Here is a 24,981-nt window from a genome sequence, read left to right as displayed (position 1 = left end):
ATAGCAGGGGAAGGAGAGGGTGGGACGAACTGAGAGAGTAGCAATGAAATATATACATTCAGTTCAGTTCAGTTCTGTTCAGTTGCTCAGTTGTGTCCAACTCTGCAACCCCATGAATCGCAGCACGCCAAGCCTCCCTGTCCATCACCAACTCCTGGAGTTTACCCATACTCATGTCCATCGAGTCAGTGATGCCATCCAGCCATCTCATCCTCTGCCGTCATCAGGGTCTTTTCTAATGAGTCAACTCTTCGCATGAGGTGGCCAAAGTACTGGAGTTTCAGCTTCAGCATCAGTCCCTCCAATGAACACCCAGGACTGATCTCCTTTAGAATGGACTGGTTGGATCTCCTTGCAGTCCAAGGGACTCTCAAGAGTCTTCTCCAACACCACAGTTCAAAAGCATCAATTCTTTGGTGCTCAGCTTTCTTCACAGTCCAACTCTCACATCCATACATGACCACTGGAAAAACCATAGCCTTGACTAGATGGACCTCTGTTGGCAAAGTAATGTTTCTGCTTTTTAATATGCTATCTAGGTTGGTCATAACTTTCCTTCCAAGGAGTAAGCGTGTTTTAATTTCATGGCTGCAGTCACCACCTGCAGTGGTTTTGGAGCCCAAAGAAATAAAGTCTGACACTGTTTCCCCATTTATTTCCCATGAAGTGATGGGACCAGATGCCATGATCTTAGTTTTCTGAATGTTGAGCTTTAAGCCAACTTTTTCACTCTCCTCTTTCACCTTCATCAAGAGGCTTTTTAGTTCCTCTTCACTTTCTGCCATAAGGGTAGTATCATCTGCATCTCTGAGGTTATTGATATTTCTCCCGGCAATCTTGATTTCAGCTTGTGCTTCTTCCAGCCCAGCATTTCTCATAATGTACTCTGCATATAAGTTAAATAAGCAGGGTGACAATATACAGCCTTGACGTACTCCTTTTCCTATTTGGAACCAGTCTGTTGTTCCATGTCCAGTTCTAACTGTTGCTTCCTGACCTGCATATAGGTTTCTCAAGAGGCAGGTCAGGTATTCCCAACTCTTTCAGAATTTTCCACAGTTTATTGTGATCCATACAGTCAAAGGCTTTGACATAGTCAATAAAGCAGAAATAGATGTTTTTCTGGAACTCTCTTGCTTTTTCGATGATCCAGCGGGTGTTGGCAATTTGATCTCTGGTTCCTCTGCCTTTTCTAAAACCAGCTTGAACATCTGGAAGTTCATGGTTCATGTATTGCTGAAGCCTGGCTTGTACATTACCATATGTAAAATAGCTAGCTAGTGGGAAGTTGCTGTATAACACAGGGAGCTCAACCTGGTGCTCTGTGACAACCTAGATGGGTGGGATGAGGAGGTGGGTGGGAGGGAGGTTCAAGAGGGAGGGGATATATGTTATACTTATGACTGATTCACATTATTGTATGGCAGAAACCAACACAACATTGTAAAGCAATTTATCCTCCAAAAAAAATAATTAAAAAAATTCTTTTGTTAAAGAAAGATAAGGAACATTTCCCCTTTTACTGTGTTTTTCCAGAGCAAAGGTGGATTTCTAACAGGCCCAGGGTTCTCCCTGGGGGAGACTGTGTGTTTACAAGAAAATGAACTAATTTGCACTTCTGCTTTGGCCAAACCCCCTTTGCAATCTTTGTTAGTCAAAAGTAGGCGAATAGCAGTGGTTTGACCCACCTGCCTTCCAGATTCAGCAGCAGAGGACACCCTCAGCTCTAGACAGTCTCCTCTTCTGGTGATATTTTAGGGCTCCTCCTATCGTCTTCTCTGCCCATACCAAGCCTAGTAATGTGTTTCCCAGTGGAGATATGCTGCATGTAGCAGCATTTCTTACCAATAGCCTGGTAGCATCCCAGCCCTGCATTGCAGCATAAAAGCATAACATTTTACCCAATGGGTAATTGTGTCAAGGAGTTTCCCTGGCCGTGATTTTTCCTTCAAAAGATCTTTTTGCTATACCCCAACATAAAAACTTTTTTTCCTATTTGCTGCAAATTGAGCTATACCTTCTCCTGATGAATTAAACAGTATCTTGATATCCCCAGGAGATCAAGGCCAGACACTTGGAATTTCTGGTAGCCCAGGACCCAAGGGACAACCTGGGGAGTCTGGTTTCAAAGGTAAGGCTGCTGTACTTTTGTCTCCTACATTTCACAGACTCCTTAAAACTGAGCATTGGAAGGAATTTTGGAGGCCAAACCTAAGTTCTGCAACTTCTGTCCAGTGCAGAAAAATTCCTACCTGACATATATCCACTCAGAGGCAGTCAACATTTTCCCCAAGCAAACCAGCCTACTTTTTCTTCAAGACTCACAGACTTACAGGATAGTCTAAGACCTTTAAGATAATGGTGTCCACTCCCATAATTTATAGTTATCCAAACTACTTCTGGAACCTTTCCACTCATCACTCCTACTTCTGGGAACACTCAGAACAAGTTTACTTACTTTTTCAGTTGGGCATGTGTGCATGCTAAGTTGCTTCAGTCATGTCCAACTCTGTGTGACCCCATGGATTGTAGCCCACCAGGCTCCTCTGTCAATGGGATTCTCCAGGCAAGAATTCTAGAGTAGGTTGCCATGCCCTTTCAGTTGGGCGGCACCTTTCAAGTATGAAGACAGCTGCCACAATACCTTTCAGAGTTTCTTCATTGGATCCAGCTGCCATGGTGGCTCAAAATGGCTTCACCTTCCTGCCCCTACCCCCACCTCCTGTGGAGGAACATACTCCCTGAACTATACCCTGATCACTCAGCACTTTTCTTGATTTTGTAGGTGTGAAAGGAAAAGACGGACCAGTTGGTGATGTGGGTTTCCCAGGAAACAAAGGTGAAGATGGGAAAGTTGGTATTTCTGGAGATGTTGGCCTTCCTGGCTCCCTAGGTACCATGACACATGACAACTTTATTCTGAAAAATTTCAGATCAGCGTCAAGACTCCTTCTGATTTCTGCCTTTTTTTCATTCTTAGGACTCCCCGGAGTTGCAGGCATGAGAGGAAATCCAGGGCTTCCAGGTTCTCCAGGCCACCCAGGGGCAACTGGGCCCCTGGGTCCCCCTGGCCTAATAGGAACCAAAGGTATGTGTATTAGGGCGTGGCAGTGGGGAAAAGGGTCCTTTCCTCAAAAAAGGGTAGTAACTACTTTCTATTAGGAGACCCTAGCTGGGGTTAAGCCATATCCAGGGGAGTCATTGACTGAGCTGCATGAGAGGTAATGGGAAAGGAGGAAGAAAGGAGGACGGGCATGAGTGGAAGCAGGAAAACATGGGGTCCATGGAGAGCAGAGTTAGGAAGGAAGATCACCGCCCTGGCATAGGTAGCCTTTCCCTGACTGAGAGAGCGGGCAGCAAGTCTCTGGGAGCTGGCAACTCAAGGTCTTGGCATTGCCACTCTGAGTTCTTCTTGAAGTTACCTAATTATCTACCATCCTGGAGGAGGGCATGGCAACCCACTCCAGTATTCTTGCCTAGAGAATCCCATGGACAGAGGAGCCTGGCGGGCTACAGTCCATAGGGTCGCAAAGAGTCGGACATGACTAAAGTGACTTAGCACAGGACAGCACTGCTCTTAAAGCTATGTGTACATGCATGTTCAGTCGCTCAGTCAAGTCTGACTCTTTGCAACCCCTTAGACTGTAGCCCACCAGGCTCCTCTGTCCATGGGATTCTCCAGACAAGAATACTGGAGTGGGTTGCAGTGCCCTCCTTCAGAGGATCTTTCCAACCCAGGGATCAAACCCTTATCTCACGTCTCCTGAATCAGCAGGCAGGTTCTTTGCCATTAGCGCCACCTGGGAGCTGGTCTCTAATGAGAGGCAGAAACACTTAGGGTGGAAGGTAGAGACTAAGGGTGGTCCAGTCTCCCCTAGGGCATTAATTAATGCTTCAAGAATGCTCAGGACCTTTGAAATGAGGACTTTGCAGTGCCCTCGGGGGCAGGACCTTTTGCTGACCCTTCATGATTCAGAGTTGCTGGAATCATTTCTGATCTTCTCTCCCCTCAGGTTTCCCTGGACTTCCAGGTTTACATGGACTGAATGGGCTTCCAGGAACCAAGGGGACTCATGGAACTCCAGGTAAGCAAGACCCTGGAAGGCAAGGAGGAGAACACCAACTCTTCCAGAAGCCTGATGGGGCTGATCTTGAGTTCTAGGCCACAATGTATCCCATATCCTTAGACTCCTAGATGTCCTTAGTATGAGTGAGTGGAAGTTGCTCAGTCGTGTCTGACTCTTTGCGACCCCATGGACTTATACAGTCCATGGAATTCTCCAGGCCAGAATACTGAAGTGGGTAGCCTTTCCCTTCTCCAGAGGATCTTCCCAACCCAGGGATCGAACCCAGGTCTCCCACATTGCAGGTGGAGTCTTTACCAGCTGAGCCACAAGGGAAGCCCAAAACAGTGGTTAGAGGTGGCTAGATTAGAGTTTTATATAAATTTGGTTAACATTTATTGAGCATTAGGCTAAATATTATACCTGAATTACCTTATTTACTGGAGTGGGTAGCCTTTCCCTTCTCCAGGGGATCTTCCCAACCCAAGGATTGAACCCAGGTCCTCCACATTGCAGGCATATTCTTACCGGCTGAGCCACAAGGGAAGCCCAAGAATACTGGAGTGGGTAGCCTATCCCTTCTCCAGCAGTTGAACCAGGGTCTCCTGCATTGCAGGAGATTCTTTACCAACTGAGCTATCAGGGAAGCCCTTTAGATGTCCTTGCCAGCCCCCAGTTGGGGATGCCTTGATGTGTGTGTGGGGGGGGGGGGGCAGGAGGGGTAGAAAGTTGAATGGAGTTTGTCTTTCTACCTGCATCAGCTCTCCTCCCTATCATTTCAGCCCTCAGCCTCTGGTGTCTGTGAGGCAGACTCCCTGCAAGTGAGCTGGGCACAAGGGCCTCAGCCCCACTGAGTTGTGTCCCCGCATCTCTCTGCATCTCCTCCTAGGACCTAGTATAACCGGTGTGCCTGGGCCAGCTGGCTTGCCTGGTCCCAAAGGGGAAAAAGGTTCTCCAGGAATTGGCATCGGAGCCCCAGGAAAGCCAGGTATAAGAGGACCCAAAGGTAGTCAAGGTAAGTAAGCCCAAGTTACACTTGGCTGGGCAGCCAGGGTTGGGGTTCCTTGGGGTCATGTGGCTCCCAGGGATGAGTTGTGCATGTCTTTACATCTCTGGGGATTTCAGAACCCAACTACTGACAAAAAGAGGGTAGGCTCCACCTCAGGCTTTCCCAGGAAGGGGTGTCAGAGAGCAGTTCAATGAGTCCTCTCTAGCCTCCAGCTTCCCTCCAGCTCTCCCTTATTAACCACAGGGCCTCTCTTTCTCACTTTGTCAGAGTCTAGTTTTAATGGTCCTGAGGGACTGGGCTTGTCCACTTAGCGAGAGGTTTTCCAGAAATCTCTTGGTGTCCAGGGCAGTTGGCAGTCATGGGGCCCTGAGAAGACAGTTGTGGCTGCTGGAAGGAAGCCAAGACTAAGAGGATAAATATCTCCCTAGGATAGGCACACAGCAAGCAGTTAATTAGGATTTACTGGGTTTACTAGAAATAGATTTCACCTTAATCTCAGCCCCTGACTCATCACATAGTCTGAAGTCCCTTTCTGAGTCTCCCTTCCCCTACTTCTCGGGCTTCCCTGATGGCTCAAACAGTAAAGAATCTGCCTCCAATGAAGGAGACCTGGGATCAATCCCTGGGTCAGGAAGATCCCCTGGAGATGGGCATAGCTACCCACTCCAGTATTCTTGCCTGGAGAATTCCATGGACAGAGGAGCCTGGTGGGCTACAGTCCATGGGTCACAGAGAATCAGACACAACCGACTGACTTTCACTTTCACTTTTTTCACTTCCCCCACCTCTCAAATAATAAGAATGAATTCTGATTCTTTAACTCTCCTTAGAAATGTTGTAGAGATGCATATACCTCCCACTCAGTGTAGAACAAGACATTCATTTCATGCATCACCATAGCTGAGAGCAGGGGCTCTGAAGTCGGACTACTGGATTCAAATCCCAGCTCTCCTTCTCACTAGCTACATGACCTTGAACAAGCAGGTTACTCACCCCTCCATCCCAAAGGAACCCATAGGTTTCCTTTTCTATAAAATGTGAATAAGAGAATCTACCCTATATATTTCGTGAAACATCAATGAGGAGTGAGGTAATACATATGGAAGCACCTAGCACAGTGCATGGCAGCTTCCCTGGTGGCTCAGGTGGTAAAGAATCCGCCTGCAATGCAGGAATCCTGGGTCTGATCCCTGGGTCGAGAAGAGCCTCTGGAGAAGGAAATGGCAACCCACTTCAGTGTTCTTGCCTGGGAAATCCCATGACAGAGGAGCCTGGCAGGCTTCAGTCCATGGGGTCACAAAAGAGTCAGACATGACTGAGCGACTAAGCACCTTACACCTTAGCATGGCACGTAGTAGTTGGTCAAGAAACATTGGCCATTCTACTATCACATGTTACCTGGGGAAATCATGTATGCAAAATGTTCTGTTCCTCATAGTTCTGGGGCCTGATGTCCAGCACATCACTTTATGCATTTATGTGCATGTTTGTATAATCTGCGTAGGTTTTCCAGGAACTATATTCATGCATTAATTCATTTCCAGCTGCATTTTATGTTGGGGCATCTGCTGTCTCTGTGTTTACTCTTTCCTTTGTCTGGACCAACCTGTACTTTTCTGAAAGCCAGCAGTTTCTCCAGAAGTGAGGGCTTAGGAAGGGAAGCTTTATGGCTTCTTTGGCAGGAGATAGAGAAAGGTCTGGGTCCTGGGTGGAAGCACAGGCATGCCTTTTCTGTTTTTAAATCTTGACTATGAATTCCTGGTCATTACATTATTCATTGCCTTTGGCTATCTGAGGTAATAAAACCACAAATACAAATGCAGCAAACAGCACATGTCAAGATGGATACATTTCAGGTGCATAATGTTGAAGGGGGAGAAAGGGGAAGTTGAAGAGGAATATGTTTAGTGTGATTCCAACCAATATGTTGTTTAGGGATGCAAATATGCATGGATATTCAAACTGTGATGAAAAGGGAATGATGAACACAAACCTCAGGACTGGTTGCCTCTGGGAGGGAGGGAAGATGGTAAAATCTGTAAAGGGTCTGAAAAGAACAACCTAGAGGGATGCGATGGGGTGGGAGGCAGGTTCCAGAGGGAGGGGACTTATGTACACCTATGGCTGCTTCACGATGATGTATGGCAGATGCCAACACAACATTGAAAGCAATTATACTCCAATTAAAAATAAATAAACTTAAAACAAAAAAGCCAGGAAAGAAAAAGAAATTCAAAGGTATTGCTATCTTCTTTTCCTTAAATTGGGTGGTTGGAACACAGATGTTCATTCTATCTAGATGATTGTTTACATATGGTTTATAAATATTCTTCTCTTCTTCTCAGTATCTAATTAAAAGAATTTGTTTTAAAACATACATATCAAATATCATATCCCCCAACAGTAACTGAATCTCTAATTTGATTATAGAAATCAATGTATAACAAAGGTTTACCCCTTAGGAAATTTCCTAGGAGCAAACCCTGTCCCTACAATACATTTATCTAAATAACATTAAATTATGCCATTGATTTCCATATTTGCAGTATATACTTGAGAGGCCACATTAGTATATTTTGGGTTTTTTTTTAGGGCTGTGATGATGGAATAAGTTGGGAAAATATGCCATCTTGCATTTCCATCATGTGATCACTGAAAATACCTCATTCTTAAAGAAACACTTGAGCTTTTTTTTTTTAACTATGTGAGGTCAGTAGTACCTTTATTTCAGGTTTAATAATATATTAGTGTAATTTTAAAATCAAGAAACAGTTCGAAAAGAGGAGTTGGCTGTAAAAATTGCCATGGAAACAAACTTTATAATCTGTGCCTAGCCCACACTTACTCTACTATATGTGGTGTCTTGTTTACTTGTTTTGCATAATTTCAGCCCATATATATGTATAGATATATGAAGATATATCTTCAGGACAAAAATACAGTATGTCTTTCTTTTCAGATTTTTACCTTTATGAAAATAAAAACTACTTCAAAGACTCATCAAGACATAACTAAAAGTAGTACCATGTGGTTTTGTGACTAGTTTTGCTTTTTGTTTTTACTTTGTTTCTTTTCCAGACTTCTAATAGTTGGAGACTTATTGATATTTATTTTTTCCTCATTTATGTTTCATCAGTATTCAATTAATCAATGAGCTATTAATGATGCCCAAATTAACCAATCTGCCATCTTCCCTTACAAGTTTTCATGGATTTTCTATTTCTTAGCAAAATATGAGAAAGTCTACATTAATATTTTCAGCTTTTTGGTCAGAACAATCAAATGCAACATTAATATTTTGGTATTTTCTTGTCACAAACAAGAATCTCAACCAGCAAAACAGTTTATCAATCAATTTGAATTAATTCCTCTTCATTTAAATACCTTCTAGAATATACCAAAGTAATAAATACACTCCTTCCATGTTACAAGAATAAAATAGATTTCTGCATTTGTATATGTGGCTTTGATATGTTTTCCCAGCAAGATTATCATCTATGTTTTTGATGTATGCATATTACATACATCTTCTATAATCTGTTGAAATTTTTTTGGTTTTGAACCTAATAGAAATCATCCCACAAACAGAAATTTGAGCAAATATTATGTACATAGGCCAGTAAGTGGCTATTTTCCTTGGCCAAACGGAGAAGGGATTTAGGCAATTAAGAAAGCATTTAGCTAATATCATGAATCACCTATAACACTGGTTTCCAGCTTGCCTGGAAGACCCAGAAATTAGCCAGATAAGACACCAGGGGTCTCAGCACCCTTCCCACCTCCATTCTGCTGGAGCAGGTGAGGTTCTCTTCTGACTGGTTAGGGGCTACACCCTACCTCCGTCTATAACCTTCTCTGGTCAGCAGCAGACAAGACTGGCTAACTGAATGAAACATTATACAATAGGGACAGTAGGTGTAAAAACACCTCAGGGAACTTCAGTTCCAAGTGCTACAGTTATACCTTCTTTTCTTCCTGATTTTGGGGAAATCTGTTTACCATATTTCTATTACCAGAGAGGTTGGAGAGCTAGAACTTTCTGAGGCTCTATTCATCCCAATTCAATGCCAGTGGGGCCTCTCTGAGCTCCTGTCAGCTGTTTGGGGCCACTGGCTGCCAAGGGAGGAGCAAGGGATAAGAGCCCTCTCTGCTGGCCTAGGCTGCTCTGGCTGCTACCTAATGGCTTCCATTTTCTCTGAGAGAGCCTGGCCCTCTCTTAGGTACACAAAGCCCCTGCAGCCCCTTTTATTTATTCTTTGCAGGTTTTCCAGGTCTCCAGGGCGCCGCTGGTCTCCCCGGTGCACTGGGCCTCTCCTTGCCTTCAGTCATAGAAGGACAGCCTGGTGACCCTGGGCGACCAGGTCTAGATGGAGAACGAGGTAAAGCCAGGAAGCCCAAAAAAGGCTGGCATTGCCTTGTCTACAGTCCAGCCTCACACCCCTCCCGCTGCAGGGACACAGGGGACCAGAATGGGCTACATTTTGCTAAAAGGGTTTGGGAAGGTCTGGTCACTGGGGCCCCACAGAAGGCGAGGGAACATTATTTGCCTTGGGAATGGGCTTTGGCTTCCTATCAATGTCAAGGCCTTCCACAGCGGCCGTTTCCTCTGTCCCCTGCCCTCATCCCTCTTCCTATCTTATTCCTAGGCCGCCCAGGCCCTCCTGGGCCCCCAGGCCCCCCTGGGCCTGCCTCAGATCAAGGCGACCCTGGAGACCCTGGCTTCCCTGGAATTCCTGGCCCTCAAGGGCCCAAAGGAGACCAAGGAATTCCAGGTTTCTCTGGCCTCCCTGGAGAGCTAGGATTGAAAGGTATGACTGCATGGCTGGCAACTGGGCCCTTTCCCACTCCACAGTTGGAGATGGCCCCTTCCTGCCACCCTGTGAACAGAGACCGGCTGATGATGCTCTTCCGGCCTTTGTCTCTGCTTAATCTCAAGCCCCCTTCCCCCACCAGCACCACCGTGCCAGGCCCTGACTTGCTTTCCTTTGGGCTTTGCCAGGCATGAGAGGTGAGCCTGGCTTCATGGGGACTCCAGGCAAGGTTGGACCACCTGGAGACCCAGGACTTCCCGGGATGAAGGGGAAGGCGGGGCCAAGAGGTGAGTTGAGAGCATGTTCCTGAGTTCGAGGGAGGGCTTGGAGTGAGATTCTTTCAGGAGTCATTTATCACCGTGCCAGAAACGGAGTTTGTCCACCTCGGGAATACCTCTGCCACCATCAGCTCCCAGGACTGAAGGCCACTGCTGCCTTGCAACCATGAATCCTACCACTGATCTCCCCTCTCTGCATCATTTCTGCATTAGTGTGTACTGGGCTGGCACTCAGTTACCACTAATCCATTTGCTGAATCCAGAAATGAAGCCTGTCTTTTACACCACTCCCCTCAATCACACACATCCAATCCTATTAGCAACTCCTGGGGGCTGTGTTTCCAGAATGGGCCTTGCATCCACTCCCCTCTCATCACCTCCACCAATACCTCTCAGATCCAAGCCACCAACATTTCTCATGTGAATCACTGTGGTGACCTGCTGACTGGTCTCCGTGCTTTCATTATGCACCTCCCCCAACAATCGTTTCTCCAGACTGTGGTGGGAGAGGTCTTATAAAAGCAGAAATCATCCATTGGTATCCCATGGCATCCCTCATCACCAGCTTTTACCCTTTGCTGCTCACTGTGCTTTTCTCACACTGGCCTCTTTCTGTTATCCAAAAACATCACACCCTGGCTGACCACAGGGCCTTTGCACATGCTAGTTCTACTTCCTGGAATACTACCTCCAGCCCCTTCTAATGCTTTAATAATCTCAGCTTAGGTGTCACTGATTGTAAAAGGCCACTTATCACTAAAGCAGGTTCTCTCGGAGAAGGCAATGGCACCCCACTCCAGTACTCTTGCCTGGAAAATCCCATGGACAGAGGAGCCTCGTAGGCTGCAGTCCATGAGGTCGCTAAGAGTCGGACACGACTAAGCAACTTCACTTTCACTTTTCACTTTCATGCATTGGAGAAGGAAATGGCAACCCACTCCAATGTTCTTGCCTGGAGAATCCCAGGGACGGGGGAGCCTGGTGGGCTGCCATCTATGGGGTTGCACAGAGTCAGACACGACTGAAGTGACTTAGCAGCAGCAGGTTCTCTACCCTGTAGCCCTCTCTGCTCCATCCCACAGTCACTGCACTCTCCATTTCCTTTGTAGCACTTTTCACAATTTGCAGTAAGGTTAATGGTTTTTGTCAGGTTATGCATATTTCATCTTTATCAACAGACCATTGTCTCATAAAGGTCTTACTCACTGCTCTATCCCCTCATCTACCAGGGACTAGAACTCAGTAGGCACTCAAGCAAATTGACTTATTTGGCTTCTATCAATAAGCCAGCTGGTTGAGTTTGAGGTCCTAGGCTGTGATGCCAACTGAACCTCCAGGGGCCTTCCCTAGCCACCTCCTCTGCCTCTGCCTGACATTTCCGTTTCTTCCACCCTCCCACAGGCTTATCTGGCCCTCGAGGTGCTCCTGGACACACACCCATTGCAGAAGCCATCCAGGCTCCCCCTGGACCCATGGGTCTTCCAGGCATTGATGGAATCCCTGGCCTCATGGGAGACCCTGGGGTCCAAGGACCTGTGGGCCTACAAGGTGAGTAGGGTGCCAGAGAAAGGGAACTTAGTTGGGAGCTGAGATGGCTTTGATTGGGATGCTGAAGCAACTGGCTAGGAACCCCGCAGCTTCAAGGGGGTAGCTTCATCAAGCATTTCCTTGGTTTCCTCACAAAGCTCCCAATCTTCTTGCCAGGAAGGAGGGCCCCCAGGGCCAGCAATTGTACTTGGCTTCAGAGAACGTGGGCAGAGCACAATAGCTAATCCAGACAGCTTGTCCCTCACTAATGTGCTGCTGCAGAAAGGAGGGAGTATGGTGGGCAATAAAAAGAAAGGGAGAAAACCCAGGGTTGGGGGACAGAAAATCCAGCTTCTAATTCCAGTTTTGCCTCAACTGGAGTAAGCTAACAGTCTCTCTAGGCCTCAGTGTCCTCATTTCTGACTCGGGACCCCAGCATTTGCCCTGTGTCCTTCCCAGAGTTGCTGGGAGGATGAGAGGAAGTGAGGACAGGTGTGTGAAGGGGCTCAGAAGGGCTAAGTTCAGAGTGGGGTCCCAGGGCCGAGCTACCCAGACGTGAACTAAGGACTAGCCTGGGAGGCTCAGCCCTGTCCTCAGCCTGCACTCCCAGGTGATGGCCAAATCTGCCCTCTTCTGGTGAGTCCTGGGCATGACACACAAGTCCCCTTTCTCCAGGGAAGACCTGGAGAAGTCCCTCTTCCTCCACATTGAGTACCCCACTGTGGGCCTTCTCTCCTTGCAGGATCTAAAGGTTTACCTGGCATCCCTGGCAAAGATGGCGCCAGTGGACTCCCTGGCCCACCTGGGGCTCTTGGTGATCCTGGTCTCCCTGGACTACAAGGCCCTCCAGGATTTGAAGGTCTGGCAATGTCAGCACTAGCAGGCAGAGGGCTTCTATAAGGGTTTGAGGCTTGGTAGTGAGTCAAAATCTCAAATCTTGGAATTAGGAAATCTGGCAGTAAAGCTTGACACTACTAGGAGGCTGGAAAACTGGGCTCTCATCCATTCACGCCGACTCCATTCTGAGCTGTGACGGATCAGAGCCCTACATTCCAGAAGGTGAAAAACTGTTCCAAATAGTTCTCTGGGTTCTCTTCCAGCTCTTAAGAGCTATGACTCCCCTGCCCTGCACCAACCCCCTTCTACCAAGGGATTCTGATGTGGACAGAAGGGGGGTTGGTTCCAGGGAGAAGAAAAACTGAGGTAAGATATAGCTGTTCTGCTACTTACCTCCTTTTATATCAAAAATGGCAAATCAACATTCCTGAGGCTCACAGGAAAAGTGCCATGATTGTTAGCTATGCCTGACAGGAAAGGAGGGTGTGATTTTGCCTCGCTAACCCCAGCTCTGCCTTTGCTGCCTTTGATTCAGTGAGTCCTCAGTTATCTCCTATGAAAGCCTGCAACGCCAGCCTGAGAAGTAGCCCTCTCTGCTCATCCCATCCCAGAGAACCCAAGGTTGGGTGACTGTGGAAGAAAAACTGGGTCGTGTGCTTTTCAAAATGAGGACTCTCTAGCCAGATACATCTGAGTTGGCATTCTAGTTCTACCACTTACTAGCTGTAGGTGGTGAGAGTCAGTTTCATTATCCACAAATTGGAGAGATGAGGTTGTAAGGATTGAGTGAGCTAATGCTTGTACATAATGGCCCCTGCTCAACGCTTGCCACCAAGTGAGTACCTGCTGTTATTATTGGCTGTACCTGGCTCACCCCTTTTCTGCTCTCTCCATCTCAGGAGCTCCAGGGAAGCCGGGCCCCTTCGGGAGGGCTGGAGTGCCTGGACAGAGCCTGAGAGTGGGCTACACCTTGGTGAAGCACAGCCAGTCAGAACAGGTGCCCCTGTGCCCCAGCGGGATGAGCCAGCTCTGGGTGGGTTACAGCCTGCTGTTCGTGGAGGGGCAAGAGAAAGCCCACAACCAGGACCTGGGTAGGTACCAGCTCCCACAACCACCCCTGGCCATCTGTCCCCACAAGTACCACTCCTTGTTCCTCCCAACCATTGGTGGGCCCATGTTGGATAGTGGGTTATAAGTACCAGGTCTAGAGTCATTCATGCAGATCTGGGTTCAAACCCTGGCTCTGCCACTTACTCTGGACATGTTATTCAACCTATTTTACCTTCTGCCTCCTTCTCAATGGAACAAGGCTAATTCTAGTACCTGTCTCATAGGTTGGAGTGAGGATTACAAAAATCACCCATGTAAAATGCTTAGAACAGTGTTTTACATATATTTGTTGTTGTTGAGTTGCTAAGTCGTCGACTCTTTGTGACCCCATAGACTGCAGCACACCAGGCTCCTCTGTCCTACACTATCTCCCAGAGTTTGTGCAAATTCATGTCCATGAGTCAGTTATGCCATCTAACTATCTCATCCTCTGTCACCCCTTCTCCTTTTGCTTCAGTCTTTCTCAGCATCAGGGTCTTTTCCAATGAGTCAGCTCTTTGCATCAGATGGCCAAAGTATTGGAGCTTCAGCATCAGTCCTTCCAATGAATATTTAGGGTTGATTTCCTTTAGGATTGACTGGTTTGATCTGCTTGCAGACCAAAGGAGTCTCAAGAATCTTCTCCAGCACCACAATTCAAAAGCATTAACCATCCATTAAACAGTAATGATTAGTGCTAAGGTGCTTAGTCACCCATTTGTATCTGACTCTTTGCGACCCCAAGGATTGTAGCCCATCAGTTTCTTCCATCCATGGGATTTCCAGACAAGAATACTGGAGTGGGTTGCCATTCCCTTCTCCAGGATGTTTCAGACCCAGGTATTAAACCCAGGTCTCTTGCCTTGAAGGCAGATTCTTTACCATCTGAGCCACCAGGAAAGCAATTAGTAGTAGTAATAATAATATGATCTGTGAGTAACAATGATTATCCCAGAATTAACTGAATTGTCTTCAGGTGTGCTGAGTGTGAAATGTAGACTCACTCTATTAAATGTTGGTTTTACAAAATGGGTTGATTTAGGGAGTCTTCATTCAGTTTCTAAAAAGATTCTTTTCATTATCCAATTTCTCTGGTACACAGAAAGTAAGATTTGATCAGCAGACATCAGGGTGTAGTCCAGGACCGGAAGGAGAGGCAACCATGCTCTGGAACAAGCAGTTGGATATGAATCCAAACCACAATCTAGTCCAGTCGTAGTGGCTCCGAGGACAATCCCAGCCTGGTCCCTCAGCCAGACCTTACCTGCTCCTGCCTATCTTCTCTCCTTCCAGGGTTTGCTGGCTCCTGCCTGCCCCGCTTCAGCACCATGCCATTCATCTACTGCAACATCAATGAAGTGTGCCACTATGCCCGACGGAATGATAAGTCCTACTGGCTCTCCACCACCGCCCCCATCCCTATGATGCCGGTCGGCCAGACACAGATCCCCCAGTACATCAGCCGCTGCTCTGTGTGTGAGGCGCCCTCGCAAGCCATTGCTGTGCACAGCCAGGACATCACCATCCCACAGTGCCCCCTGGGCTGGCGCAGTCTGTGGATTGGGTACTCCTTCCTCATGGTGAGGCCCCACACTGCCCCTTCCCCCAGGGTAAAGGCCGAGGGTAGGGAGTGCTTGGAGGGAAATCCTGAAATCGAGTGCTGAAGGAGCTGGGTGACACGAGGGCCAGAACTTTAGGCCAAATATGAGGCTCATCTGTACTCAACAGGTGACACGCCCCCTCATGGCCGTGGTACAGATTGCAAGTAAGAGTTCCAATAAAGGTGACTTCAGAGTAGGAGCTGTTAACAGATCCATGAGGGGATGGGCCCATGGTCTAACCCCCTGGTAGACTATTCCATGCTCTCTCCCTTCTCTGGAAAACACCATCATGGGCTTGGAGCAAAGGGTTCTGAGAACTGCATTCTGAATCCCACTGAATTTTCTTTAATTCAGCCTTTCTCAGATTTCTTCGTCAGTGGAAATCTGCCAGGGGCACTAGCATACTTGGGGGACTTGGCGGGCATCAGCAGTCTGAGAGAAGCTGTCTAGCATGTAGCCACAGCCCAGGAACTGTGGGCTAGGAGGGCACTCGGGAGCTCAGAGGGGGCACTCCTGGCCCTGAGGCGGTGACAAGGATCCAAAACACAGTGTTTGGTTTATTGACCTGACATGGGGGCTGAACCAAGGGACCGGAGCTCAGGGCTGGAGAAGCAGAGCCTGTTGGCTCCCAGGTGACCAGCTCACGGCCACCCTCTGTCCGTTTCAGCACACAGCCGCCGGTGCAGAGGGCGGGGGCCAGTCCCTGGTCTCTCCCGGATCCTGCCTAGAGGATTTCCGGGCTACTCCTTTCATCGAATGCAGTGGTGCCCGGGGCACCTGCCACTACTTTGCCAACAAATATAGTTTCTGGCTGACAACAGTGGAAGAGAGGCAGCAGTTTGGGGAGGAGCCTGTATCTGAGACGCTGAAAGCTGGACAGCTCCACACCCGAGTCAGCCGCTGCCAGGTGTGTATGAAAAGCGTGTAGGGTGGCACCTGCCACTCTGCCCCATGCCCTCCCCTCCTGCACACAACGGTCACCTCACAAACCCGAATGGTCTGAAGAAGGAAGGCCTAAGCCCTTTTGCCCATCTGTCAAGCTGCACCTTGGAGTCTCGTTTGGGCTGGACTACTGGACCTTGGTCACCCCCACCCTCAGGCCCCCTGGGTGAGCCCACCCTGCTGAGGTCTGCTATCCCATTTCAGTCAACCTGGTGCTACAATTCGGTCTGGATGTTTGCGTGATTCTTCATGGCTACCTCAGAAAGACCGCTAGGCCACCACTTTCTTAGAATGCTCGCTTTCCTCACCATCTTGATCAGAAAGCTCTTCATGATAGCTAAGGAGTCATTCCTCTATGTCCAGCGGTCACCACACGTTATTTGGCTTAAACTAGAACCCAGTGTTTCCACACAAAAAAAAATTTTCTCTGGTTCAACATTATGGATGGATGGAGCCTGCACAGGGCAAACTCTCACTCTTCACGGAGACCGAATGAGGTGCTAGCCAGTAACCTGGGGTGAGCTTTGACTCCTTCGACAGTAAGCACGACTGTGCTGGAAGGCCAGCTGCCAAGAGGGGCTCATCAACTTCATATGGTCGTAGACAAATCAATTCCTCCTTGTCAGCTCCCTCCCCAGCCACAGGCAGCAGACTTGGCCTGATGTAGAGTAGAGCAGAGGATGTACCAAATGGGGTCAGACCCATAAAGGGAAATGCGAACTGCCACCCTTTCTCCTGGGCTGGGGGTAGAGAGGAGGATGGGTAAGGAGGTGTGAATTTTGCTTTTGACTCCAGGAACAAAAAGGTAAATCCCTTGTCCCAATTTCTCAGAAGCCCTTGTTTATTCCAAATGCCATCCAGATGTGTGCAATGTGGCAAATCAACACTGCAGTGCTGGTTGCTTTGCATTTTGAGGCTGTGAGAGACTTGCCATTAAAATTTCCATCCAATTGCTCTTTCATAGGTAGCCTGTTAAACCATTTTGATGTTTTTTTAATCCTCATAAAAATCTAGCACACTGCTCTCTTTAACAGTTAGCAGACCCAAAGCAAGCCTGGACAGATTATAAACTATATCATATTCTGTTTAGGGGGATTATTTTAACCATTTCCTTTAATTATCAATTTCCCAGAACACTTAGCTATGTTGACATGAGGCAATTCCTTCCAGGTGATTCTGTTTCCTTAAATATTATATAAACTGTGCCAACACACACAAAGCATAATCAGTATAATCCGACCTATTGTTACCTTCACTTCTTGAGTAATAAGCATGGTGTCAGCTTTGTACATTGCAAATAAAAGGAATTCAATGTGAACATTTGACTCTTTGACATTCTTTGATGAAAATTTTTCTAAAGCCCATGTCACTGAAATTCCTAAGTCCCCCTCAGAGCCTTGGGGGTTCTTGTTACTGCAAGTTGAACTTTACAACATAACAGTGAGGCACAGAAAAATACAATGAAAGTCAAGGGCTGAAAATGTCTTCCAATAGGCAACAAATCTACAAGTTTCAAGATAAGCTTACTACTGTTTTTAGCCCCATCACATGCTTGAGTTCAAGAAAGGGCTTTCCATACTTCTGGGTTCTCAGGATCATTTGTAGATTAATCAAAAGGAGAGAAATTTTAAAGTCATTAAAATCAAATCTAAGATATATGTGCATGTATTTGTATATGCATAAAATATAGCCTCTGGAAGGATAAACAAGAAATTAATAACATTGGGAGGGTTCAAGGAACAGAACTGACTTGTGGGAGGGAGAGACATTTCACTGAATACCATTTTGCATCTTTCAAATTCTGAATTCACTGGAATATACTACCTACTGGGTAAAATAAAAATATGGAATCTAAGGAAATGAGTATTCAAATATTCTTAACTGTACCAAAAAAAAAAAAAAAAAAAAACCCACCTTAGTTTGGTTTATTTCCTTTATTTGATAGTTTTCATACTGCAGTTGCTGGCCTTCCTGGGGCCTGCTGGGCACTTTGTTGAGCATGGAGGTGAAATGCATACAGGTTGAAAAAGACAACAAGTGGAAAATGGGAAAATATCACTGGGATGTGAGGTACATCCACACAGGAGAATGGTTAGCAAAACCAATTTGATGAATATGTGCTTTAAAACTTAGTATGTTGCTAGTCTTGAAATTAAGGGCTTCCCAGGTGGCTCAGTGGTAAAGAATCGTCCTGCCAGTGCAGGAGACGTGGGTTTGATCTCTGCATTGCAAAGATCCCCTGGAGGAGGAGGAAATGACAACCTACTCCAGTATTCTTGCCTGGGAAATCCCACAAACAGAGGATTTCAGTCCTCTGGCAGGCTACAGTCCATGAGGTCGCATAGAGTGGGACACGACTTAGCGACTGCACAATAACAACAGTCCCCAAATAGTATTTGATACACAGATTAAATGTCTGAATAATTATCTTTCCAATTATGATTATAAAGCAAAAGGGAGTCAAATTCAACCACAATTTTTAATTTCCCAAACAAAAATCAATAATTTAAGTCAGTGATTAGCAAACTACAGCCTGGGGCTAAATCCAGCCCTTCCCCTTTTTTTTTGTAAATAAAGTTCTATTGCATTACAGCCAGGCTCTTGTGCATGCACACTGTCTAGGGCTGTTTAGGTGCTTCACCAGCAGAGATGAGTAGCTGTGACAGATGCTACATGGCCTTCAGAGCCTAAAATATTTCTTCTCTGGCCCTTGACAGAAAAAGTTTGCAGACCCCTGAATTAAGTGATAAATGATTTAAGGACAGGGTGACATCTGACAAAAGTATCAGTTAAGATGGGGACAATGACCCATTCAATAGTAAGCTTCTCTCAAATAGGAAGATCAATAAATATGCATTTGATGTAATGTCTTTGACATACTTTTTGAGATCAATTATGATAATTTAAATACATATTCAAATACTTTAACGAGAACATTTTGTTCTTGTTACAATTGTTCTGATACAATGATTAACACTTTATTATTAGAGCAAGGGAACAGATTGCTTCTTAGTATTTAGCCCAAAGAAGTCAAACCTGAAAGGGTAAAGAAGCACAAGGTAACCATCTCTCATCTGCTGGTGCTGAAAGCAAGGTGGGAGTTGCTGGCTGTCCTCCATACATCCACCTCCTCATTCCAGCAGCTGAAGATTTGCTGTGGCCATGTAAGAAGCTGGGAAGCAAGAGATGGCTCCTAATCTTTCTGCTCCTAGATTCCATGATTGTTTTAGTTCCTTCTGGGGAAAGGGTATATTGTTCATTCTCTCTCTCTTTTTTTTTTTTGTTGAGAAATGGTGATTGGCTCAGTCATGATTCCTATCAAGTTTGTATGCTGTTGGCATATTAGGCACTTGCTGACTAAAAAAGTTTTACATGATGAGTTCGTGTTCTTCTGGTGCCAGATGGAAGACAGATCTCCAAGATGAGCTCCCACTATCCTATATGCTCAGAATCTCGAAATCTTCCTCCAGGTCAAATTCCTCTAGTTGTTCAGTAGAGTCAATGAACTCTATCAGAATACAGAAATGAAGGGGAAAAAAGCTTGAAAACCTTTGGTTCAACAGGTCAGTGCGTTACTCGGTAGTTAAGACCATACATTTTTTAATTGCTTTGCTACACAAAAGCTAGTGTAGAGGAGACTTATAGGTGGGACCACTGCCAAGTGTTAGCAATTCTCCATAAAGAATCAAAATAGTTTTAGGGGCCCAAGATGTGAGAGTAGAAAGATCTTGAGCTCACCTCCTCTTCCGAGCACAACAAAACCAAAACTATCTGCAGAACAACCATTGATGAAACAGACTGGAACCTACCAGAAGAGATCTTCTACAAATAAAGTCATAAAGAAGAATTCACAGCAATATGGGTAGGAGGGGCAGACTCACGATACGATCAAATCCCATACCCACAGGCGGGCAACCCACAAAATGGAGAATAATATCGTAGAAGCTCTCCCACAGGAGTAAGAGTTCTGAGCCCCATGTCAGGCTCCCCAGACTGAGGGTCTGGCATTCGGGGGAGGAGCCCCCCAGAGCATTTGGCTTTGAAGGCCAGCAGGGGTTTATTGCAAGAACCCCACAGGACTAGGGGAAATACAGACTCTATGCTTCAAGGGCCCACACAAAAATTTCATGTGTACTGGGACCCAGGGCAAAAGGAATAATTTGATAGGAGCCTAGACCAGCAAATTTGGAAAACTCATCAGTGGCCACAGGACTGGAAAACGTCAGTTTTCATTCCAATCCCTAAGAAAGGCAATGCCAAAGAATGTTCAAGCTACTGCACAATTGCACTCATCTCACATGCTAGCAAAGTAATGGTCAAAATTCTCCAAGCCAGGCTTCAACAGTATGTGAGCCGTGAACTTCCAGATGTTCAAGCTGGATTTAGAAAAGGCAGAGGAACCAGAGATCAAATTGCCAACATCTGTTGGATCATCAAAAAAACAAGAGAGTTCCAGAAAAGCATCTACTTCTGATTTATTGATTATGCCAAAACCTTTGACTATCTGGATCACAACAAACTGTGGAAAATTCTTCAAGAGATGGGAATATCAAACCACCTGACCTGCCTCTTGAGAAATTGTATGCAAGCCAAGCAACAGTTAGAACTGTACATGGCACAACAGACTGGTTCCAAATTGAGAAAGGAGTATGTCAAGGCTGTATATTGTCACCCTGCTTATTTATATGCGGAGTACATCATGTGAAATGCCGGGCTGGATGAAGCACAAGCTGGAATCAAGATGGCAGGGAGAAATATCAATAACCTCAGATATGCAAATGACACCACCCTTATGGCAGAAAGCGAAGAACTAAAGAGCCTCTTGATGAAAGTAAAATAGGAGAGTGGAAAAGTTGGCTTAAAACTCAACATTCAGAAAACTAAGATCATGGCATCCAGTCCCATCACTTCATGACAAATAGATGGGGAAACAATGGAAACAGCGAGAGACTTTAATTTTGGGGGCTCCAAAATCACTGCAGATGGTGACTGCAGCCATGAAATTAAAAGACGCTTGTTCCTTGGAAGAAAAGCTATGACCAACCTAGACAGCATATTAAAAAGCAGAAACATCACTTTGCCAACAAAAATCCGTCTAGTCAAAGCTATGGTTTTCCCAGTAGTCATGTATGGATGTGAGAGTTGGACCATAAAGAAAGCTGAGTGTCAAAGGATTGATGCTTTTGAACTATGATGTTGGAGAAGACTCTTGAGAGTCCCTTGGACTGCAAGGAGATCCAACCAGTAAATCCTAAAGGAAATTAGTCCAGAATATTCATTGGAAGTGGAGAAGGAAATGGCAACCCACTCCAGGCAACCTACTCCTGCCTGGAAAATCCCATGGATGGAAGAGCCTGGTAGGCTGCAGTCCATGGAGTCGCTAAGAGTTGGAGACGACTGAGCGACTTCACTTTCACTTTTCACTTTCATGCATTGGAGAAGGAAATGGCAACCCACTCCAGTGTTCTTGCCTGGAGAATCCCAGGGACGGGGGAGCCTGGTGGGCTGTCATCTATGGGGTTGCACAGAGTTGGACACGACTGAAGCAACTTAGCAGCAGCAGCAGCATTCGTTGGAAGGACTGATGTTGAAGCTGAAACTGCAATACTTTGGCCACCTGAGGCGAAGAACTGACTCATTGGAAAAGACCCTGATACTAGGAAAGATTGAAGGCGGGAGGAGAAGGGGACGACAGAGGATGAGATGGTTGGATGGCATTACCGACTCGATGGACATGAGTTTGAGCAAGCCCCAGGAGTTGGTGATGGACAGGAAAGCCTGGCGTGCTGCAGTCCATGGGGTCGCAAAGAGTCAGACATGACTGAGTGACTGAACTGACTGACTGACAGGCCAGACCTACCTGCTGGCCTTAGAGACTCTCCTGGAGAGGTGTGGGTAGGCTGCAGCTCACCAGGGGGACATAGACACTGATGGCAGTCATATTCGGGAATATTCTACCACATGAACATTCCTGGTAGCTGACATGTTGGATCACTAGTGCCAAGACCTGACCCCACCCAACAGCCTGTAGGCACCAGTGCTGGGACACCTCAGGCCAAACAAGTAATTGGGCAGGGCTTCCTTGGCAGCTCAGTGGTAAAGAATCTGCCTGTGATGCAGGAGACCCAGGTTCGATTCCTGGGTTGGGAAGATCCCCTGGAGAAGGGAATGGCTACCCACTCTAGTACTGTTGCCTATAGAATTCCATGGACAGAGGAGCCTGGAGAGCTACAGTCCATGGGACCCCAGAGTCGGACATGACTGAAAGAGTAACACTTCCACTTTTCAGACAAGCTGCCTGAAGAAGTCGAAAGCCCACAGCCTCTAGACATGCTCTCAGACATGGCCGTGCCCATCTGAAGGCCAAGTCCCAGCTCCACCCACCAGTGGACAGGCCCTGGCCCCTCCCACTAGGAAGCCTGAACAAGACTCTAGATCCGCCTCATCCACCAGGGGCCAGACACTAGGAGCAAGAAAACTACATCCTACAACACAGACCAGACCTGACCCTGGGATCACCTCAGCCCTGGCCCTGCCCACAGCAGGTCAATGAAATCTTTGGGACACCCCAGACCTCATACCCAACTGTATCAGGAACTAGCCCCACTTACCAATGATCTGAAACATGCTCTGGGATCCCTGGGCCCAGAAGCCACACTACAGGAACTAGCTCTGCCTGCCAGTAATCCAGCACTAACCTCTGCCATTAGTTGGCACAGCCCCAGAGTCTTCAGAACCCTGACTCCAGCCACCAGTGAGCCAGCACTAGCCCTTGGGCCCCCTTGGATTCTGCAACCAGCTACCTCATGACCAGGCCCCACTAAACAGCAACCAGCAGAATGTGCACAAGGCAGGGCCTGACGACCAACCAGACTTGATGCCAACTAAGTTAGTAGATGGCCCACAGAGTCAGCCCACCACAACAGAAAGAACCAAACAGCCCTCATAGGGGGAACACCTAGAGCACATAGAGAGGAGTGCACTTCTGGGACATATAGGATGCCTCCTTCAGAGGGCCACTTCTCCAAAGTTGAGAAATGTAACTAACCCACCACAGACTTAAAAATACAAATAGCAACTTAGGCAAAATGAGGCAGCAGAGGAGTATATTCCAGACACAGGAACAAGATAAAACTCCAGAAGAACGAAGTGAAGAGGAGTTAAGCAATCTATTCAAGAAAGAGTTCAGAGTAATGATTATAAAGATGATCAAAGAACTTGAGAAGAGAATGGATGCAAAGAGTGAGAAATTAGTTTTTAACAAAGAGAACATATAAAAAACAACCAAACTGAGATGACAAATCCAATAACTGAAATGAAAAATATACTAGAAGATGTATACCTATGGCTTATTCATGTTGAGGTTTGATGGAAAACAAAATTCTGTAAAGCAATTATCCTTCAATAAAAAATAATTTAAAAAAAGAAATGCAAAAATATATATACTAGAAGAAGCCAATAGTAGACTAAATGATACAGAAGAATGGACCAGTGTGCAGGAAGACAGAGCAGTGGAAATCACTACAGCTGAACAGAAAAAAAAAAAAAAAAAAGGAATGAAAAGAAATGACAGTTTAAGAGATCTCTGGGACAGCATCAAATGCACCAATATTTGCATTATAGGGGTCCCAGAAGAAGAGAGAGATAAAAGACCTGAGAAAATATTAGAATAGATAACAGCTAAAAACTTCCTTAACCTGGGAAAGGAAACAAGCATCCAACTCCAGGAAGTGCAGAGAGTCCCATACAAGATGAACACAAAGAGGAACACACCAAGACATGATGTAATGAAAATTACAAAAATCAAAGATAAAGAGAGAATACTAAAAGCAGCAAGAGAAAACAAATAACATACAAGGGAACTCCCATAAGGCTATTAGCTGATTTTTCTGCAGAAATTCTGCAGGCCAGAAGGGAGTGACACAATATATTTAAAGTGATAAAAGGGGAAAACCTACAACCAAGAAAAAGATTCTCATTCAGATATGATGGAAAAATCAAAAGCTTTACAGACAAGGGAAAGCTAAAAGAATTCAGCACCACCAAACCAGCTTTACAATAAATGTTAAAGGACTTCTTTGCATGGAAAAAAAAGATCACAAATAAGAACAATAAAATTACAAAATGAAAAAGCTCACTGGTAAAGGCAAACATACAGTAAAGGTAGAAAATCATTCAGACAAAACTAGTAAGGAGGTTAAAAGAAAACACTTGTAACGTCACCTGTATCTACAATAAGCAGATAAAGGATTCAAAAAACAATTAGATGTAAAACATGATATCAAAAACAGTAATCATGAGGGGAGGAGAGTACAAATGCACAGTATTTAAGATGCATTTGAAATTAAGAGATCAGCAACTTAAAATAGTCACATTTATATACAGACTTAAACAAAAACCACAAACCAAAAATCTATAATAGATACACACACACAAAAAGAAGGAATCCAAACATAACACTAAAGGTAATTATCAAATCACAGGAGAACAAAAGAAGAAAAAGGGGGAAAAAGACCTACGAAAACAAACCCAAAACCATTAACAAAATCGCAATAAGACACATATCAATAATTACTTTAAATGCAAACGGACTAAATTTTTCCAACCAAAAGACACACACTGGCTCAATGCATTCAAAAACAAGACCTATATATATGCTGCCTACAACATATTCACTTCAGATCTACAGACATATACAGACTGAAAGTAAGGGGATAGAAAAAGGTATTTCACACAAATGGATATCAGAAGAAAGCAAGAATAGCAATACTCATCAGATAAAATAAACTTTAAAATGAAGACTGTGACAAGAGACAAAGAAGG

At 45.7% G+C, this 24,981-nt stretch overlaps 2 protein-coding genes across 4 annotated transcripts in view; one reads left to right on the top strand and one right to left on the bottom strand.

Annotated features, from left to right (window-relative positions):
- The window catches only part of COL4A6 (collagen type IV alpha 6 chain), a 337,948-nt gene extending 320,472 nt beyond the window's left edge, over positions 1–17,476 (top strand). For both annotated transcript variants that reach the window (XM_070783765.1, XM_019955843.2), the window contains 13 exons: positions 2,057–2,131; positions 2,786–2,893; positions 2,981–3,088; positions 4,014–4,085; positions 4,954–5,079; positions 9,336–9,452; positions 9,720–9,881; positions 10,073–10,171; positions 11,564–11,710; positions 12,432–12,548; positions 13,426–13,617; positions 14,909–15,195; positions 15,884–17,476. In XM_070783765.1, coding sequence (XP_070639866.1) covers positions 2,057–2,131; positions 2,786–2,893; positions 2,981–3,088; positions 4,014–4,085; positions 4,954–5,079; positions 9,336–9,452; positions 9,720–9,881; positions 10,073–10,171; positions 11,564–11,710; positions 12,432–12,548; positions 13,426–13,617; positions 14,909–15,195; positions 15,884–16,144 — 1,871 coding nt within the window. In that variant the 3' untranslated portion in view covers positions 16,145–17,476. The remainder of the gene's footprint in view (positions 1–2,056; positions 2,132–2,785; positions 2,894–2,980; positions 3,089–4,013; positions 4,086–4,953; positions 5,080–9,335; positions 9,453–9,719; positions 9,882–10,072; positions 10,172–11,563; positions 11,711–12,431; positions 12,549–13,425; positions 13,618–14,908; positions 15,196–15,883) is intronic.
- Positions 17,477–18,077: 601 nt separating this feature from the next.
- The window catches only part of ATG4A (autophagy related 4A cysteine peptidase), a 78,859-nt gene continuing 71,955 nt past the window's right edge, over positions 18,078–24,981 (bottom strand). For both annotated transcript variants that reach the window (XM_070783767.1, XM_070783766.1), the window contains one exon: positions 18,078–19,666. In XM_070783767.1, coding sequence (XP_070639868.1) covers positions 19,596–19,666 — 71 coding nt within the window. In that variant the 3' untranslated portion in view covers positions 18,078–19,595. The remainder of the gene's footprint in view (positions 19,667–24,981) is intronic.

The sequence above is a fragment of the Bos indicus genome, chromosome X (assembly GCF_029378745.1).
Source record: "Bos indicus isolate NIAB-ARS_2022 breed Sahiwal x Tharparkar chromosome X, NIAB-ARS_B.indTharparkar_mat_pri_1.0, whole genome shotgun sequence".
NCBI classification, from domain to species: domain Eukaryota; kingdom Metazoa; phylum Chordata; class Mammalia; order Artiodactyla; family Bovidae; genus Bos; species Bos indicus.
Note: the sequence above shows the minus strand (reverse complement) of the source record. Positions and strands in the feature narration are given on the sequence as shown.